Source organism: Melospiza melodia, chromosome 3 (genome assembly GCF_035770615.1).
Source record: "Melospiza melodia melodia isolate bMelMel2 chromosome 3, bMelMel2.pri, whole genome shotgun sequence".
Taxonomy (NCBI): domain Eukaryota; kingdom Metazoa; phylum Chordata; class Aves; order Passeriformes; family Passerellidae; genus Melospiza; species Melospiza melodia.
The window spans coordinates 137,902,715-137,921,517 of NC_086196.1; the positions used below are offsets into that span (position 1 = coordinate 137,902,715).

Sequence of the window (18,803 nt, forward strand, 5' to 3'; positions counted from 1 at the left end):
CAATAAAAAAGTCAATTTCACTCAAATTGAATTAAAACCCATCGGTCCAATGTTGTCAGACAACGCATTAAAATTTGTTAAAATTAGAATTTTAAAATTAATTTTCTCAAAAATTTGTTTAAAATTCAGTACTAACAGGAATAAATTTTAAAATAAAATAAAATAAAATTAACAATAAAAAGTTAATTTCACTCAAATTAAATTAAAACCCATCAGTCCAATGTTGTCAGACAACGCGTTAAAATTTGTTAAAATTTGAAGTTTAAAATTAATTTTCTTAAAAATTTGTTTAAAATTCAGTACTAACAGGAATAAATTTTATTTTAAAATAAAATAAAATTAAATTAACAATAAAAAAGTTAATTTCACTCAAATTAAATAAACACCAGGCAGGGATGGGAGTGAGTGGGCGGAAAAAAAAAATCTCATTTAAATTTATCCCACAGCAATAGGGAGGAAAAAAAAATGGGGAAGAATGGGATTGTCTATTTTTGTTACGGATAAAAATGATATTTGCAATTACATCATCTCCCAGAATAATTAAATTCTTCAAAACATGACGGCAATTTTAATTTATTTTAATTTTTTTAAAGACGAGATCAGAAGGAAAATGGAGAAGATTTGGAGAAAAGCGCAGGAACTGCTTCAAAGGACTCAGTGAAAATTACTTTTAAAGGAAAAATTGAAAATAATTATTTAAATTATTTAAAATAATTGGCAGATAATATCTAAGGAATGTAATTCCAAAGAAATCTGACATTTTGGCCCAAAATCGGGCAATTAATCCCTAAAATATTTTATTTTCTCGATTCAACCCAGCAGATCAATCCCAGTTTCTTGAAAAAAAACCCCCAAAGCTGAAGGGCTGCGAGCTCTGGTTTTCTTCAGGAGATGAATTTAAATTTCTGTAAATTCATGATGAATTTAGATTTCTTTAAATCAGATTTGATTCGGATGGAGGAGATGGAAAAGCTCCAGGCCACCAAAAACCCCCAGAACTGCTACAGACGAACAAAAAATGACAAAAATCAGCTCAAACTTCAGAATTCTTTACTATAAAAGCTTCCAACGACCAAAAATGAACTCATCGAAGCCTGGTCTTGAGGTTAGTTTAAAAAAAACATCTTCACATCTTCAGTAGGAGCCACACAACCCAAAAACATCACCATGGACACCACCACCATCCTCATGGACACCACCATCCTCATGGACACCACCATCCTCATGGACACCACCATCATCATGGACACCACCATCATCATGGACACCACCATCATCATGGACACCACCATCATCGTGGACACCACCATCATCACCATGGACACCATCATCATCATGGACACCACCATCATCGTGGACACCACCATCATCATGGACACCACCATCATCATGGACACCATCATCACCGTGGACACCACCATCATCATGGACACCACCATCACCATGGACACCACATGGACACCACCATCATCATGGACACCACCATCACCATGGACACCACCATCATGGACACCACCATCATCATGGACACCACCATCATCATCATGGACACCACCATCATCACCATGGACACCACCATCATCATGGACACCACCATCATCATCGTGGACACCACCATCACCATGGACACCACCATCATCATGGACACCACCATCACCATGGACACCACCATCATCACCATGGACACCACCATCACCATGGACACCACCACCATCACCATGGATACCACCATCACCATGGACACCACCATCATCCTCATGGACACCACCATCATCACCATGGACACCACCACCATCACCATGGACACCACCATCATCATCATGGACACCACCATCACCATGGACACCACCACCACCATCATGGACACCACCATCACCATGGACACCACCTCCATCATCATGGACACCACCATCATCATGGACACCACCATCATCGTGGACATCACCATCATCGTGGACACCACCATCCTCATGGACACCACCATCACCATGGACACCACCATCATCATGGACACCACCACCATCACCATGGACACCACCACCATCCTCATGGACACCACCATCACCGTGGACACCACCATCATCATGGACACCACCATCATCGTGGACACCACCATCATCGTGGACACCACCATCATCATGGACACCACCATCATCATGGACACCACCATCACCGTGCCCACCACCTCCACCCCTTCTAGAGGGGGAGCGCACCAAGAATCCATTTTCCCCCCCAAAATCCAGATTTCCTACATTCCCTTTATTCTCAGGACACCTTTGCATGGACATGGACACCATGTCCACCATGTCCACCAGCATCTCCTCTGAGTGCAAAGAGCCCCAAAAGGTCTCTGGAACCAGCCCATGGCTCACATTCCAAGTGATCCCACTGCTCCAAATCCACCATCATCAAGGACACCATCATCACCGTGCCCACCACCTCCATCCCTTCCAGAGGGGGAGCACACAAAGAATCCATTTTTTCCCCCAAGCAAACCCAACTCTTGTACCTTCTCTTTGCTCTCAGGACACCTTTGCAGGTCTCACAGCATCTGCTTTGAGTGCAAAGAGCCCCAAAAGGTCTCAGCCCATGGCTCACATTCCAAGTGATCCCACTGCTCCAAATCCACCATCATCATGGACACCACCATCACCGTGCCCACCACCTCCACCCCTTCCAGAGGGGGAGCACACCAAGAATCCATTTTCCCCCCCAAAATCCAGATTTCCTACATTCTCTTTATTCTCAGGATACCTTTGTATGGACATGGACACCATGTCCACCATGTCCACCAGCATCTGCTCTGAGTGGAAAGAGCCCCAAAAGGGCTCTGGAACCAGCCCATGGCTCACATTCCAAGTGATTCCACTGCTCCAGATCCACCATCATCGTGCCCACCACCATCATCACCGTGCCCACCACCTCCACCCCTTCCAGAGGGGGAGCACACCAAGAATCCATTTTTTCCCCCAAGCAAACCCAACTCTTGTACCTTCTCTTTGTTCTCAGGACACATTTCAGGTGTGAAAATGCAAAAAAGGACAACGGAAAGCCAGAAAAGAACAATGGAAAACCCAAAAACGATGGTGGAAAGCCAAAAAAAGGACAACGGAAAGCCACAAAAGGATGGAAAGCCAAAAAAGGACAACAGAAAGCCAAAAAAGAACAACGGAAAACCCAAAAACGATGGTGGAAAACCAAAAAAGGACAACGGAAAGCCAAAAAAGGATGGAAAGCCAAAAAAGGACAACAGAAAGCCAAAAAAGGATGGAAAGCCAAAAAAGGACAACGGAAAGCCACAAAAGGATGGAAAGCCAAAAAAGGACAACGGAAAGCCGCAAAAGGATGGAAAGCCAAAACAGGACAACGGAAAGCCGCAAAAGGATGATGGAAGGAAGGAAGGCTGGGCATGGAGCCGGGCGGCGCCGCTCACCTGGAAGGGGCAGGGGATGTGGTACTCGCGGCAGCGCTCCTGGATCCACGTGGTCTCCCACACGCCCCGGTAGGCCTGCTCGTAGAAGTAGCAGCCGATGACCACCAGCAGGGGCACGAGGTAGAGCACGCTGAAGACGCCGATGCGGATCATGAACTTGACCAGCTTGTCCTGGTTCTCCTTCTCCAGCGGGATCTCGATGCGCACGCGGTTGAGGGAGATGATCCCGGCCAGCAGCAGGGACACCCCCACCACCACGTAGAGGCACAGGGGCGCCAGCACGAAGTAGCGCAGCGCGTCCACGTCGTAGAGCCCCACGAAGCACACGCCGCTGATGTTGTCGCCCTCGATCTTGTTCATGGCCAGCAGGACGACGGTGAGCGTGCCCGGGATGCCCCAGGCGCTGGCGTGGAACAGCAGCGCCTTCTTCTCGATGGCCTCGCTGCCCCACTTGGGCACGGCGGCCAGGAACCAGGTGATGGTGAGGATGACCCACCAGACGCTGCCGGCCATGGTGAAGAAGTAGAGCACCATGAAGAGCATGGTGCAGGCCTTGTTGTGCGAGCCCTGCGTCACCGTGGAGGCCTTGTACTGCGAGGGGCTGGAGGCGTTGCAGGCCACGCGGTCCTCCAGCAGGAAGCCGATGAAGAAGATGAGGGACACCATCATGTAGCAGACGGCGTAGAAGATGATGGGGCGCTCCGGGTAGCGGAAGCGCGTGACGTCGATGAGGAAGGTGAGGAAGGTGAACAGGGTGGCCGAGAGGCAGACGATGGAGATGACGCCGATGAAGTAGCGGGCGAAGGAGAGCTCCTCGCGGCGGAAGTACATGTTGGGGCAGGGAGGGGAGCAGTCCCGCACCCTGAGGAAGGAGTAGCCCAGCTCGGGGTCGATTTTCAGCTCCCGGGGACACCAGAAGCCGTAATCCCTCTGCACGGCCATCGGCGCCTCCTCCGTGGGCTCGCCCGCCAGGTTGAGGTCAACCAGGCGAGGGTAGGGCTCGTCGCAGTCCGGGAACCTGAGAAGAGGAGTTTACAAGGAGTCTGCTCAGAGTTTACAAGGACTGGGAGCCTCACTGCACACAGAACTCACCAGAGCCACCGGGTTGGAAGAGATCTTAATGATCACTGAGTCCAACCCATGCCCCAACACCTCAACTGAACCCTGGCGCCAGTGCCACATCCAGGCCTTGTTAAACACACCCCGGGATGGTGACTCCACCGCCTCCCCGGGCAGAACATTCCAGAACTTCATCATTGCTTCAGTAAAAAACCTTTTCCCAATACCCAACCCATATTTCCCTGGGCACAGCTTGAGACTCTCCCGTTGCTCTGTCAGTTCCTGGAGAAAGAGCCCAAGCCCAGCTGAGCACCGGCACCTTTCAGGAGCTGCAGAGGGTGGAGAGGTCACCCCCGAGTCTCCTTTTCTCCAGGCTGAGCACCCCCAGCTCCCTCAGGGTTCCTCACAGGGTTTGTGTTCCCAGCCCCTCTCCAGGTCCTCGAGGTCCTTGAGGGGCCAGCACTGGACACAGCACTCCAGGTGCACAGGGCGAGGACGATCCCCCTGCTCCTGCTGGCCACACCATTCCTGATACCAGAATCAGGATTTCTTGGTGTGACTTCAGGCAAACCAACTGCAGCGAAACCAGACAATCCAAAAAATGGGGAATCCATCAAATTCTGCACTATTTAGTCACAAACTCATCCCACAGAGCAACGTTAAAACTATAAAATAAGTTTAAAAATAAAACGGGTGAGGAGCCAATTTGAACTTTAACCAGAAGGTAAGGATGCAAAATCCATCCCGGGAAATCTGTGAGGTCAAACCCACAGCAGCAGGATTTAAAAAATATTTTAAAGCCTTTCCTAAGCAGCTGCACTTGCTGCCATCAGGCAGGGCAGGGAGGTGGTGACACCAAAATTCCAACTAGCACTGCCACCAGCTTTAATAGATGGAGTTATGATGATAATATTCGTGTAGCTGACACCAGCATTAATAAATGGAATGATGATGAAGATTTTTGTGTAGTTGATCCCAGCATTAATAAATGGAATGATGATGAAGATTTTTGTGTAGTTGATCCCAGCATTAATAAATGGAATGATGATGAAGATTTTTGTGTAGTTGACACCAGCATTAATAAATGGAATGATGATGGAGATTTTTGTGTAGTTGATCCCAGCATTAATAAATGGAATGATGATGAAGATTTTTGTGTAGTTGACACCAGCATTAATAAATGGAATGATGATGGAGATATTTGTGTAAATAAAGCTCTGAGATGAAGATTTTTGTGTAGTTGATCCCAGCATTAATAAATGGAATTATGATGGAGATATTTGTGTAAATAAAGCTCTGAGATGAAGATATGTGTGTAGTTGACACCAGCATTAATAAATTGAATGATGATGGAGATATTTGTGTAAATAAAGCTCTGACTGGAGGTTCAGGACTGTTGGAGTTTTGAAGGAGAGGGTGGAGCAATCCCAGTAACTTAGAAACATCCTCTGATTTATTTAAGTAAAATAATTCAAATTGTTTTTCATTCTCTCCAATCCAACTGGAAACTGTTTCTTCCTGTTCCTGCTCCTCAGTTTCGTTTACTGTTGGAGTCACAAAAACCGATAAAGCACGAAGATCCTGTTTTTAATTTCCTGCGTGCTCTGTCTCAAACAGCTTGGACCTGGATCGTTTTTCTATAAATTTATTTGTGCAGCGTAAAGCTGAGCACAGCTGTTTGCAGCTCGGCAAGGGGCACATGCTCTGCTAACAGCTCTGAGATTTCCCCCTCATCAAACCCAGTCAGTTTTCAGCTGATCTCCTGGGCAGGAATAGGAACTCATTCCCACCTCAGGAAAGGCTGCCGGCAAATGGGAAGGAAAACATCGCCGCGTGTGACGGAAAACCTTAAAAACCACCTGGTCTTAATGGGCCATAAAACTCCTGGATGGGAGTAATTTTATCCTGAAATCAAAAAAAAATTTAAAGAGTGTTTTTCTCACCTGGTGCACTCCATATCCTCGGGCCAGGAGACGCCGAACATCTCCATGAGCTTGGAGCACTCGCTGTGGGCGCGCTGGCACAGGCGGCGGCAGGGCAGCGTCACGCGCCCGTACTCCATGCACACCGGCGCGTACAGCGCGCACAGGAACGGCCGGAAATCCCGCGAGCACTCCAGGTTCACCATGGGGTGGAACGGCTGGCACGGAAAAGGAAACAAAAAGGAGAATTCAGGAGCCGAAAGGAGAACTTTGGTGGAATATTTCGCTTCTGTCTCATCACAACTGTAACCGTGAAAGCTGTTGGGAGAAATGATCAGCGGGTTGGAACTCGGGGGTTTTAGGAAGAAAAATGGCAATGAAAATATTCCCAAGGGATATTTGTATCTTCCATCTGAAGGGCTGGAAAGGAAAATAAAACATAAGAATTCAGTAGCTGCAAGCAGCACTTCAGTGGAATATTTTGGTTTTGTCTCATCACGACCGTAACCGCAACCGCGACCTTGTGGCTGGATGGAACTCGGCGCTTTTAGGAAGACAGGGGACCACGAAGACAATAAAAAAAATCCCAAGGGATATTTCTATTTTCCATCTGAAGGGCTGGCAAGGAAAATAAAACATAAGAATTCAGTAGCTGCAAGCAGCACTTTGGTGGAATATTTTGCTTTTGCCTCACCGCGACCTTAACCGCGACCTTCTGGTTGTTGGTGGAAATGATCATCAAGATGGAACTCGGGGCTTTAAGGAAGACAGAGGACAATGAAAATATTTCCGAGGGATATTTAGGTCCTCCATCCAAAGGGCTGGCAAAAAAAATTACAAAAAAAGGAGAATTCAGTAGCTGCAAGCAGGACTTTGGTGGAATATTTTGCTTTTGCCTCATAACCGCGACCGCGACCTTGTGGCTGGCTGGAACTCGGGGGTTTTAGGAAGACAGGGGACCATGGGGACAATGAAAATATTCCCAAGGGACATTTATATCTTCCATTCAAAGGGCTGGCAAGAAAAATTTTAAAAAAGGATAATTCAAAGCTGCAAGCAGCACTTTGGTGCAATATTTCACTTTCGTCTCATTGCAGCTGTAACAGCGACCTTGTGGCTGTTGGTGGAAATGATCATCAGGACGGAACATGGGGCATGCAAAAATTCCCAAGGGATATTTTTGTCCTCCATCTGCATTAAAATCAGTGGGAATCTGATGGATAAATCCTTCTCTGGGTGGATTTCAGTTCTCTCATGAAGGTGGATGTGTCTCTCATTCCCGGCCCGCACGTTACTGTCACCACATTTCTCTCCACAGAGAAAAGCAAGGCACAACCTCCCAAGAAATTTCTGGGATTCACATTCTCTGAACCTCAGAGAAAGCAAAAACAATTCCGTTTAGATGTAATGTAATACAGTATAGAATAATATGGTAAAATAAAGTCATTAATTAGCCTTCTGATAAGATGGAATCCTCCTCATCATTTCACCCAGACATCAGGCAAAAACATCACCCATACGTTATCCCAGTTATTTAAATTCCCACACAGCCATGGATCTTCCAGAGCTGTAATCACAGGGAAGGCACAACCAAGATGTCATTTCTTGCCTAAGCATCAGAAAGCACCCTGAAATCATAAAAAAATAAAAAAAATTCTAAATAAATAACCGGTGTCTTGTGCTCCTGTGGAGGTTTATAACAGGTTTGGGTGTCAATGAGAGCGACACTCCTGGGAAGCTCTGAGAGAAAATCTGTCAGAGTTAGGGAAGGAGAGCTGGTCTGGAGCATTCCTGAAGTATAAAGAAGGAAAAATGAAGAGGAAAGGGATTTGTGTCTCAGGAGAAGCCAGTGAGTGGTGACAGTCCACGTCATTGTCCAGCGTGGGCTCATTCTGCTCTTGGGTTTTGTGGTTTGTCCTTAAAACTCTCCAAGAATCAATCAGTGTTGTATTCCCAATCTCTGTGGCACCCACCACCATCCAAAGCCTCACCATCCCTTTGGATATCAAAGTAAAATCAATAATATTCCTGTGAGAGTGGAATTAGGACTTCCAATTCCGGAATGAAACAAACCCCAGACTGGAAAAACCTCTCCTGATTTATACTTCAAATCACAGCTCAGAGGGAAAAAGTGGTTTCATCAACAGCTTTGTTCTACACAGATTTTTTAGCAAAAAAGCCCCATTATTTGGAGAGCAGGGGTTTTCTCCACAGCCCAGCAGGATTAAGGAGCAGGAATTGTAATCCTTGGAATTTGCAGCACGATAACAGAATCACAAATGAACCCGTTGGATATAAATGCACATAAATCCTAAATCTTGTTACGAGTGCAGCTGAATGAAGGGGAGCTGCAGAAAGGTTAAATCCTCAAGCAGCAATTTCCTGACAAGTGTTTTAAACCAATTCAGCATTTTCTTTCGCCAAACTACGGAGCAGAACTGATCTAACAGGAAAAAGGAGGGCGATTTCTGCGAGCAGAAAATACTGGGAATTACAAGGAAAAGTTTCACTTCTCCCTCACCACCTCTCAGTCCTTCCCCGACACCTCCTTCCCTCTGCAAAAGGAAATTTTGGGAATACAAGACAAAACCATGCTATGGCTTTAATGTGGATTTTTTTTAAACATCATCATAATTTACCAGATTGATGAAATTCCCTTAATTTCTCAAACTGAAATTCAGCAATAACTTGGGAATTTTGGGAATACAAGACAAAAGGAAATTTTGGGAATGCAAGACAAAACCATGCTATGGCTTTAATGTGGGTTTTTTTTAAACATCATCATAATTTACCAAATTGATTAAATTCCCTTAATTTCTCAAACTGAAATTCAGCAATAACTTGCAGGAAGAGCAGGATAAACCTTCAGTTATCAGCGAGGGAGAAAAGGCAGCAGCAGTTGGGAAATATTTACATTTACAGGCTCAGGTTACTCAAGGAACTCCTTGTGTTTGGCTGGACATGTACTTCAGGTTTATTTTTATTTTTATATTTATTTGTGAGTATTTATTGTCTACAGCAGAGTTAAATCATTGTTTGGCCACATGGATCCAAGAAATTGATTCCAGAGAGTTCCAACACCTGCCTGGAAAAGCTGGGGGTAAAAGACTTTACTTGATGAAAGGGAAAATAAAACAAGGACCCCACTTTTGTTCTGATAAGAGTTGAACTTCCCTTCTTTACTAAAAGCCTTGAAAATGAGAAGATTGAGCTACAACTTTATGAAAAAGGAGTTCCTGTTTTTGTGCCTGCCCCAATCCCAAGGTTTTGCAGAGTTATCAACCAGGAAAAGGCAGCAGCAGTTGGGAAATATTTGCATTTACAGGCTCGGGTTACTCAAGGAACTCCGTGTGTTTGGCTGGACATGTACTTACGGTTTATTTTTATTTTTATATTTATTTGTGAGTATTTATTGTCTACATTGTTTGGCCACATGGATCCAAGAAATTGATTCCAGAGAGTTCCAACACCTGCCTGGAAAAGCTGGGGGTGAAAGACTTTTCTTAATGGAAAGGGAAAATAAAATAAGAACCCCACTTTTATTCTGATAAGAGTCGAACTTCCCTTCTTTACAAAAAGCCTTGAAAATGAGAAGATTAAGTTACAACTCTATGAAAAAGAGTTTCTGCTTTTGTGCCTGCCCCAATCCCAAGGTTTTGCAGAGTTATCAACCAGGAAAAGGCAGCAGCAGTTGGGAAATATTTACATTTACAGGCTCGGGTTACTCAAGGAACTCCTTGTGTTTGGCTGGACATGTACTTCAGGTTTATTTTTATTTTTATATTTATTTGTGAGTATTTATTGTCTACAGCAGAGTTAAATCATTGTTTGGCCACATGGATCCAAGAAATTGATTCCAGAGAGTTCCAACACCTGCCTGGAAAAGCTGCAGGTACAACTCTTTACTTGATGAAAGGGAAAATAAAATAAGAACCCCACTTTTGTTCTGATAAGAGTTGAACTTCCCTTCTTTACTAAAAGCCTTGAAAATGAGAAGATTGAGCTACAACTTTATGAAAAGGAGTTTCTGTTTTCATGCCTGCCCCAATCCCAAGGTTTTGCCTCCTGCCACTGCAAGTTTTCACAAACCTACTCCTAAATTTCAAATTCTCCTGACAATTCCTCCCCTACTTTGCTCTGATACACCTCCCACCAAGAAAAGATGTTCCCAAAATTCCTTTTTTCCTGCTGTTTTGCCTTTGTTAGAAGATCTGTTTGGTTTTGGTGGAGTTGCAGAGCCTGAAGCGTTCAGGAAGAGACCTCAGAGCACCTCAAGGTGCAACCACAGCTCCAGTGAAGGGCAAGACAGGAGGAAACTGCCCCAAGCTGTGCCAGGGGAGCTCCAGGATGGAATTCAGAGGGAATTTCCTGATGGAAAAGCTGCAAAACATCAGAATGGGCTGCCCAGGGAGCTTTGGAGGTGTCCAAGGATCAACACTCACAGCTCTGGCCTGGGGACAAGGTGAGGATCCCTCACAGGTTGGACTCGATGAGCCCAAAGGTCTTTGCCAGCCTAAATAATCCTGGGATCCTTCAAAACTTGGCAAGTTTTGATCTTCAAAACTTGGGAAATTTAGAAGTGAACTTCAAAATCATGAAGAGGCTGAAGAACAGAAAAAGGCTCCTTTGGAGCCGCCATCCCTGGAGGTGTCCAAGGAACAACGCTCACAGCTCTGGGCTGGGGACAAGGTGAGGATCCCAAAAATCCTTTCCAGCCTAAATGATCCTGGGATCCTGTGACCTTCAAAATCATGAAGAGGCCAAGCTGGAGAACAGGAGAAAAATCCCTACAATAATTCCTGATAAGACAGAAAAAGAGATTCACCCTCCCTGAGGCAGCTCCCTCTGCCAGCACCCCAAAAATGATCCTGTGAACTTTGAAATCATGAAGAAGCTGAGCTGGAGAACAGGCTGGAATTCAGAGGGAATTTCCTGATGGAAAAGCTGCAAAACTTTGTTGTTAAACTCAGAATGGGCTGCCCAAGGCAGCTCCCTCTGCCAGCACCCCAAAAATGATCTCCAAATTGTGCTACCCCCTCACAGCTCATGAGCACCTCAAGGTGCAACCACAGCTCCAGTGAAGGGCCAGGAGAGGAGGAAACTGCCCCAAGCTGTGCCAGGGGAGCTCCAGGATGGAATTCAGAGGGAATTTCCTGATGGAAAAGCTGCAAAACTTTGCTGTTAAACTCAGAATGGGCTGCCCAGGGCAGCTCCCTCTGCCAGCACCCCAAAAATGATCCTGTGAACTGTAAAATCATGAAGAGGCTGAGCTGGAGAACAGGGTTGGAATTCAGAGGGAATTTCCTGATGGAAAAGCTGTAAAACTTTGTTGTTAAACTCAGAATGGGCTGCCCAAGGCAGCTCCCTCTGCCAGCACCCCAAAAATGATCTCCAAATTGTGCTACCCCCTCACAGCTCAGGAGCACCTCAAGGTGCAACCACAGCTCCAGTGAAGGGCCAGGAGAGGAGGAAACTGCCCCAAGCTGTGCCAGGGGAGCTCCAGGATGGAATTCAGAGGGAATTTCCTGATGGAAAAGCTGCAAAACTTTGCTGTTAAACTCAGAATGGGCTGCCCAGGGCAGCTCCCTCTGCCAGCACCCCAAAAATGATCCTGTGAACTCTGAAATCATGAAGAGGCTGAGCTGGAGAACAGGGTTGGAATTCAGAGGGAATTTCCTGATGGAAAAGCTGCAAAACTTTGTTGTTAAACTCAGAATGGGCTGCCCAAGGCAGCTCCCTCTGCCAGCACCCCAAAAATGATCTCCGAATTTTCTTCCCCCCCTCGCAGCTCCCGAGATGAAAGGTCACCTCCGCCTCCTGATGATGCTGCTCCCTATTAAAAATGAACCCAGGGAGATGAAAAGATTCCTTTCATGCTCTTGCCCAAGGACACCGACGGGAACAAAAGGCTCTCTGTTCACGGGATGTGCCCCGCACAAAAACAGCTCCAGCAGCAACAAGGGAAAGGGCAGGAGGAGGCCTGGCAGCCAGACTGATCTCGGTGACTCAGCCCCGGGAAAGCCAGGAGAAGGAAGAGATCAACGCTCGTTTAGCAAGAGATCGACTCCTCTCGGCCTGGTTTTGCCACTCGGGTGTTGTGGGAAGGGAGCTTACGGATAAAGTTCATCCTCCGAGGGATGAAAGCCAAAGGAGAGATGGAATGTGGAGATTTCCCCCACTCCAAATCATTCTTTTAGCAAATCCTCACTTTTGGTTACAAAGCAAGAGCAGTGACTCAAATTATAAATACACCACAGAGCTCCAGTTTCAGCCCTCACAGCACTGAGAGATAACAAACCCCCAAAACTCTTTTATTTTATACACAGACATTTGGCTGCTATTTGGGAAGATTTAAAGCGATTTACTTGGGCGATCTTTCCCCACTCTGTTTATTTACACATTCAATTCTTTGATCGGAGAAGCGAACAGGAAACATCCTCATCAGATCAGAGAGGGAAGGAGGGAACTTTCCCCTCAGGCTCCGAGAAAGGGAGCGATGCAATGAGGAAACATCCTCATCAGCTCAGAGAGGGAAGGAGGGAGCTTTTCCCCTCAGGCTCCAGGGAAGAGAGCGAACAATCACGGAAACATCCTCATCAGCTCACAGAGGGAAGGAGGGAGATTTTCCCCCTCAGGCTCCAGGGAAGGGAGCGATGAAATGTCGGAAACATCCTCATCAGCTCACAGAGGGAAGGAGGGAGATTTCCCCCCTCAGGCTCCGGGGAAAAGAGCGATGCCATGGCTGGAAACATCCTCATCAGCTCACAGAGGGAAGGAGGGAGATTTTCCCCTCAGGCTCCGGGAAAGGGAGCGATGCTATGGCTGGAAACATCCTCATCAGATCAGAGAGAGAAGGAGGGAGATTTTCCCCTCAGGTTCCAGGGAAGGGAGCGATGCCATGGCTGGAAACATCCTGATCAGCTCCAGGGATGAGCTCCAGCCCTCACAGAGGGAAGGAGGGAACTTTTCCCCCTCAGGCTCCAGGGAAGGGAGCAAACAATCACGGAAAAATCCTCATCAGCTCAGAGAGGGAAGGAGGGAACTTTTCCCCAGCCCTCAGAGAGGGAAGGAGGGAACTTTCCCCCTCAGGCTCCGAGAAAGGGAGCGATGCAATGAGGAAACATCCTCATCAGCTCAGAGAGGGAAGGAGGGAACTTTCCCCTCAGGTTCCAGGGAAGGGAGCGATGCAATGAGGAAACATCCTCACCAGCTCAGAGAGGGAAGGAGGGAACTTTCCCCTCAGGCTCCAGGGAAGAGAGCGAACAATCACGGAAACATCCTCATCAGCTCACAGAGGGAAGGAGGGAACTTTCCCCCTTTTCCCCCTCAGGCTCCGGGGAAGGGAGCGATGCAATGAGGAAACATCCTCATCAGCTCAGAGAGGGAAGGAGGGAACTTTCCCCCTTTTCCCCCTCAGGCTCCGGGGAAAAGAGCGATGCCATGGCTGGAAACATCCTCATCAGATCAGAGAGGGAAGGAGGGAGATTTTCCCCTCAGGCTCCGGGGAAGGGAGCGATGCCATGGCTGGAAACATCCTCATCAGCTCCAGGGATGAGCTCCAGCCCTCAGAGAGGGAAGGAGGGAACTTTCCCCTCAGGCTCCGGGGAAGGGAGCGATGCCACGGCTGGAAATCGCTGCTGTGCCTCGGGGCACGGCCTCATGAGCAGCTCTTTGTCCTCCATCCCCGGCCTTTGATGGAGCTCAATGTTCATTAGGGGAAAAAAAATAAATAAATAAATCAGGAATTGCGTCTCAAAGGGCAAAACCTTCCAGGCTGCAAAACGGGATCGGGTTTGGGGCTGTTCTGCACACAGCTCCGGCTTCCACTTGTGAAAAACAACAATCGCTTGGTTTGGAAATTTTCAAAGTTTTGTAGTAATGAAATGGTTATAAAAATAGGAATGCAATTAGAGTAATAATAATTTGGATAATTTGAATTAGGACAATATGAGACAAAGAGTTATGGATGTCTGGGTAACTTTTTCTGGGCAAAATAAGCCTGAAAAAGGACACACATTAACAAAGGATTAACCCTTAAAAACAACAGCCTGTTGCACATTCATACACCTCATCCATGATGCATCAATTCCATTCAAACACAGGATTCTGTCTGCTCATCCTCAGCTTCTTCCTCTGAGTCCTGACAGCGCCTTTGAGGCGGGAAGAAGTTCATTTCTGCTGATAATGGAGCAATAAATTCTTTATCTCTGAAAGATTCAGGTGTCCTGTGGCTGCTGTCTCTTTACAAAAAGTGTCCTACACAGCACAGTATCTATTTTAACATTTTTATAACCTAAAACTCTATTTACCACACTACTTAAGAGAATGAATCCAGCATCACTTCCCAACACAACACACATAATATTCATTTGAATATTTGCCAAAAGCCAATCATAAAATATGCGCATTTTTCACACACTGAGCACCTCCTGCTTCTACAAGCACAGTAGATTTCCTTGAGACCCTAAAAATTTATTTTCCATCCCCCCCAGACCCCTGAGAACCTCTGGATCCCCTGGATCCTGGCGCTCAAACTCCACCTGGAAATGTTTGTTCCAGGTTCACGGAACGGAGCTGCTGGAATAAACCCGTGAAATCCTTCCTCAACCCAAACCCAGCTGCTGCTCCCTAAAGAAAACCAGGGAATGTTCCCAGAGGCTGGGCAGAGCAGGGAGCAGGGATCTGGGGCACACAGCTGGCACAAAGTCAGGGCAATTTCTGCAATTTCTGCTTCTCCCCACCCACTTTGGCAGGATCGTGCTGTGAAATCAAAGGTGGCAGCCGGGCCCAGGTGTGCAGGAGCGAGTTTGTTTCTCCTGGAACTGACCCAGCTCGCCCAATTTCACGCTGCAGAGCCTTCATTGTGATTTCTGAAGGCAAGAAGTGACTCTGCCCCAGCCTGCCCCGCGTGCTGGGTGCCAGGGCACGCTCAGAGAGGGTTCCTGGCACGGGGCACGGCCCAGCTCAGCTCACCACCGCTCCCTGTGAGGAACCGAGGGGCGTTGTTGATTTTGGAACCATTTCTGCTTTCTCTCGGTGCTGCAGAGCCAAATGGGGCCCAGCTCTGGCTGCCTGGGGAGCTTCTCCCCTTCAGCGTGGAGTGAAGTGTTGTGCTGTGCTGCAATGTCCCATTTGGGCCTTCCAGGTCATTCCCCAGGTGTGCCTGTGCCTCTCTCCCTTCCCCAGGTGTGCCTGTGCCTCTCTCCCTTCCCCAGGTGTGCCCGTGCCTCTCTCCCTTCCCCAGGTGTGCCTGTGCCTCTCTCCCTTCCCCAGGTGTGCCCGTGCCTCTCTCCCATCCCCAGGTGTGCCTCCACCTCTCTCCCTTCCCCAGGTGTGCCTGTGCCTCTCTCCCTTCCCCAGGTGTGCCCGTGCCTCTCTCCCTTCCCCAGGTGTGCCTGTGCCTCTCTCCCTTCCCCAGGTGTGCCTGTGCCTCTCTCCCTTCCCCAGGTGTGCCTCCACCTCTCTCCCTTCCCCAGGTGTGCCCGTGCCTCTCTCCCTTCCCCAGGTGTGCCTGTGCCTCTCTCCCTTCCCCAGGTGTGCCTGTGCCTCTCTCCCTTCCCCAGGTGTGCCTGTGCCTCTCTCCCTTCCCCAGGTGTGCCTCCACCTCTCTCCCTTCCCCAGGTGTGCCTGTGCCTCTCTCCCTTCCCCAGGTGTGCCCGTGCCTCTCTCCCTTCCCCAGGTGTGCCCGTGCCTCTCTCCCTTCCCCAGGTGTGCCCGTGCCTCTCTCCCTTCCCCAGGTGTGCCTGTGCCTCTCTCCCTTCCCCAGGTGTGCCTGTGCCTCTCTCCCTTCCCCAGGTGTGCCTGTGCCTCTCTCCCTTCCCCAGGTGTGCCCGTGCCTCTCTCCCTTCCCCAGGTGTGCCCGTGCCTCTCTCCCTTCCCCAGGTGTGCCTGTGCCTCTCTCCCTTCCCCAGGTGTGCCTGTGCCTCTCTCCCTTCCCCAGGTGTGCCTGTGCCTCTCTCCCTTCCCCAGGTGTGCCCGTGCCTCTCTCCCTTCCCCAGGTGTGCCTGTGCCTCTCTCCCTTCCCCAGGTGTGCCTGTGCCTCTCTCCCTTCCCCAGGTGTGCCCGTGCCTCTCTCCCTTCCCCAGGTGTGCCCGTGCCTCTCTCCCTTCCCCAGGTGTGCCCGTGCCTCTCTCCCTTCCCCAGGTGTGCCCGTGCCTCTCTCCCCTCTCCCTCGCCCCCATGCTGAGTGAGTCCTGTCAATCAGGTTTAACATCCCAGCAAGGCCTCCTGTGGTTGGTCGAGTTCAAAGGACGCCCCTCATGCCCAGAGCTCATTGGCCTGTCTGGGTGTCATCCCCCCCTGAGACCCCGCCCCTCTCACCTGGTTGGTGCTCACCTGTCCCCTCCCCTCCCCTGTCCCTGAGCTTATAAAGGTGATCAGAGCATGGGGGGGGATTCTGTTGGAGCAGCTGCTCACGTTCAGACCTCTGTAACCATGGAATGAACCTCTGGACATTAAACCCTCCAGCAGAACCCTCTCCTTTTCTCTTCACCATCGCCTGAAGCCATTCCTCCTGAGGTAAACGGGGTTCCAACAAGCCTGGCCTTGTTCAGTGCCCAGCTGCAACCACCAGCAAGCCAAGGTGTCTCTGGGGTGACACACCACAGCAGCGAGGGCCAGACCGGCCCGGGCACAATCCAACTGGTCATGTTGGGATTCTTAAACCTCTGGACATTAAACCCTCCAGCAGAATCCTCTCCTTTTTCTCTTCACCATCGCCTGAAGCCATTCCTCCTGAGGTAAACGGGGTTCCAACAAGCCTGGCCTTGTTCAGTGCCCAGCTGCAACCTCCCAGCTGCACTGCTGGGAAGGGGAAAAAAAATCAGATTTTTTTACCTCAGCACTAAAAATAAATGTCTAAATTTTACATTTAATTAAATTACTTAAGAAACTCCAACAATAAAAAGTTATTTAAGAAACTCCAGCAAGCCAAGGTGTCTCTGGGGTGACACAGCACAGCAGCGAGGGCCAGACCGGCCCGGGCACAATCTGATTGGTCATGTTGGGATTCATATTCCAATAGTAAAGTTATTCCCAATTATCTGCATGAAGCCTTTCAGTATCCCACAGCTCATCGCTTGGAAAAATCCTGATGGCAATGAGGGTTACACTGACACTGCACTGCTGGGAAAGGGGAAAAAATCAGATTTTTTTTACCTTAGCGCTAAAAATAATTGTCTGCATTTGAATAGTTACATGTCTGCATTTAAATAGTCACTTAAGAAACTCCAATAATAAATAGTTACTTAAGAAACTCCAATATTTGATGGCAATGAGGGTTACACTGACACTGCACTGCTGGGAAAGGGAAAAAATCAGATTTTTTACCTTAGCGCTAAAAATAATTGTCTGCATTTGAATAGTTACTTAAGAAACTCCAACAATAAATAATTATTTAAGAAACTCCAGCATCTGATGGCAATGAGGATTACACTGACACTGCACTGCTGGGAAAGGGAAAAAAAAATCAGATTTTTTTACCTCAGCACTAAAAATAAATGTCTAAATTTTACATTTAATTAAATTACTTAAGAAACTCCAACAATAAATAATTTCTTAAGAAACTCCAGCATCTGATGGCAATGAGGGTTACACTGACACTGCACTGCTGGGAAGGGGAAAAAAATCAGATTTTTTTACCTCAGCACTAAAAATAATTGTCTGCATTTGAATAGTTACATGTCTGCATTTAAATAGTCACTTAAGAAACTCCAATAATAAATAGTTATTTAAGAAACTCCAATATTTGATGGCAATGAGGATTACACTGACACTGCACTGCTGGGAAAGGGAAAAAATCAGATTTTTTACCTCAGCACTAAAAATAATTGTCTGCATTTGAATAGTCACTTAAGAAACTCCAATAATAAATAGTTACTTAAGAAACTCCAGCATCTGATGGCAATGAGGGTTACACTGACACTGCACTGCTGGGAAGGGGAAAAAAATCAGATTTTTTACCTCAGCACTAAAAATAAATGTCCGCATTTACATTTAATGAAATTACTTAAGAAACTCCAACAATAAATAATTATTTAAGAAACTCCAACATCTGATGGCAATGAGGGTTACACTGACACTGCACTGCTGGGAAGGGGAAAAAAAATCAGATTTTTTTACCTCAGCACTAAAAATAAATGTCTAAATTTTACATTAAATTAATTAAGAAACTCCAACAATAAATAATTATTTAAGAAACTCCAACATCTGATGGCAATGGGGATTACACTGACACTGCACTGCTTTAGGGGCTGGGAAGGGGAAAAAAATCAGATTTTTTTTACCTTAGCACTAAAAATAAATGTCTAAATGTTACATTTAATTAAATTACTTAAGAAACTCCAACAATAAATAATTTCTTAAGAAACTCCAACATCTGATGGCAATGG

General features: G+C 47.2%; 1 protein-coding gene across 2 annotated transcripts in view; it reads right to left on the reverse strand.

Annotated features, from left to right (window-relative positions):
• The window catches only part of FZD3 (frizzled class receptor 3), a 98,685-nt gene that overhangs the window by 23,449 nt on the left and 56,433 nt on the right, over positions 1-18,803 (reverse strand). For both annotated transcript variants that reach the window (XM_063153203.1, XM_063153205.1), the window contains 2 exons: positions 6,436-6,632; positions 3,434-4,451 (listed from right to left, as the gene is read on the reverse strand). In XM_063153203.1, the coding sequence (XP_063009273.1) occupies positions 3,434-4,451; positions 6,436-6,632 (1,215 nt within the window). The remainder of the gene's footprint in view (positions 1-3,433; positions 4,452-6,435; positions 6,633-18,803) is intronic.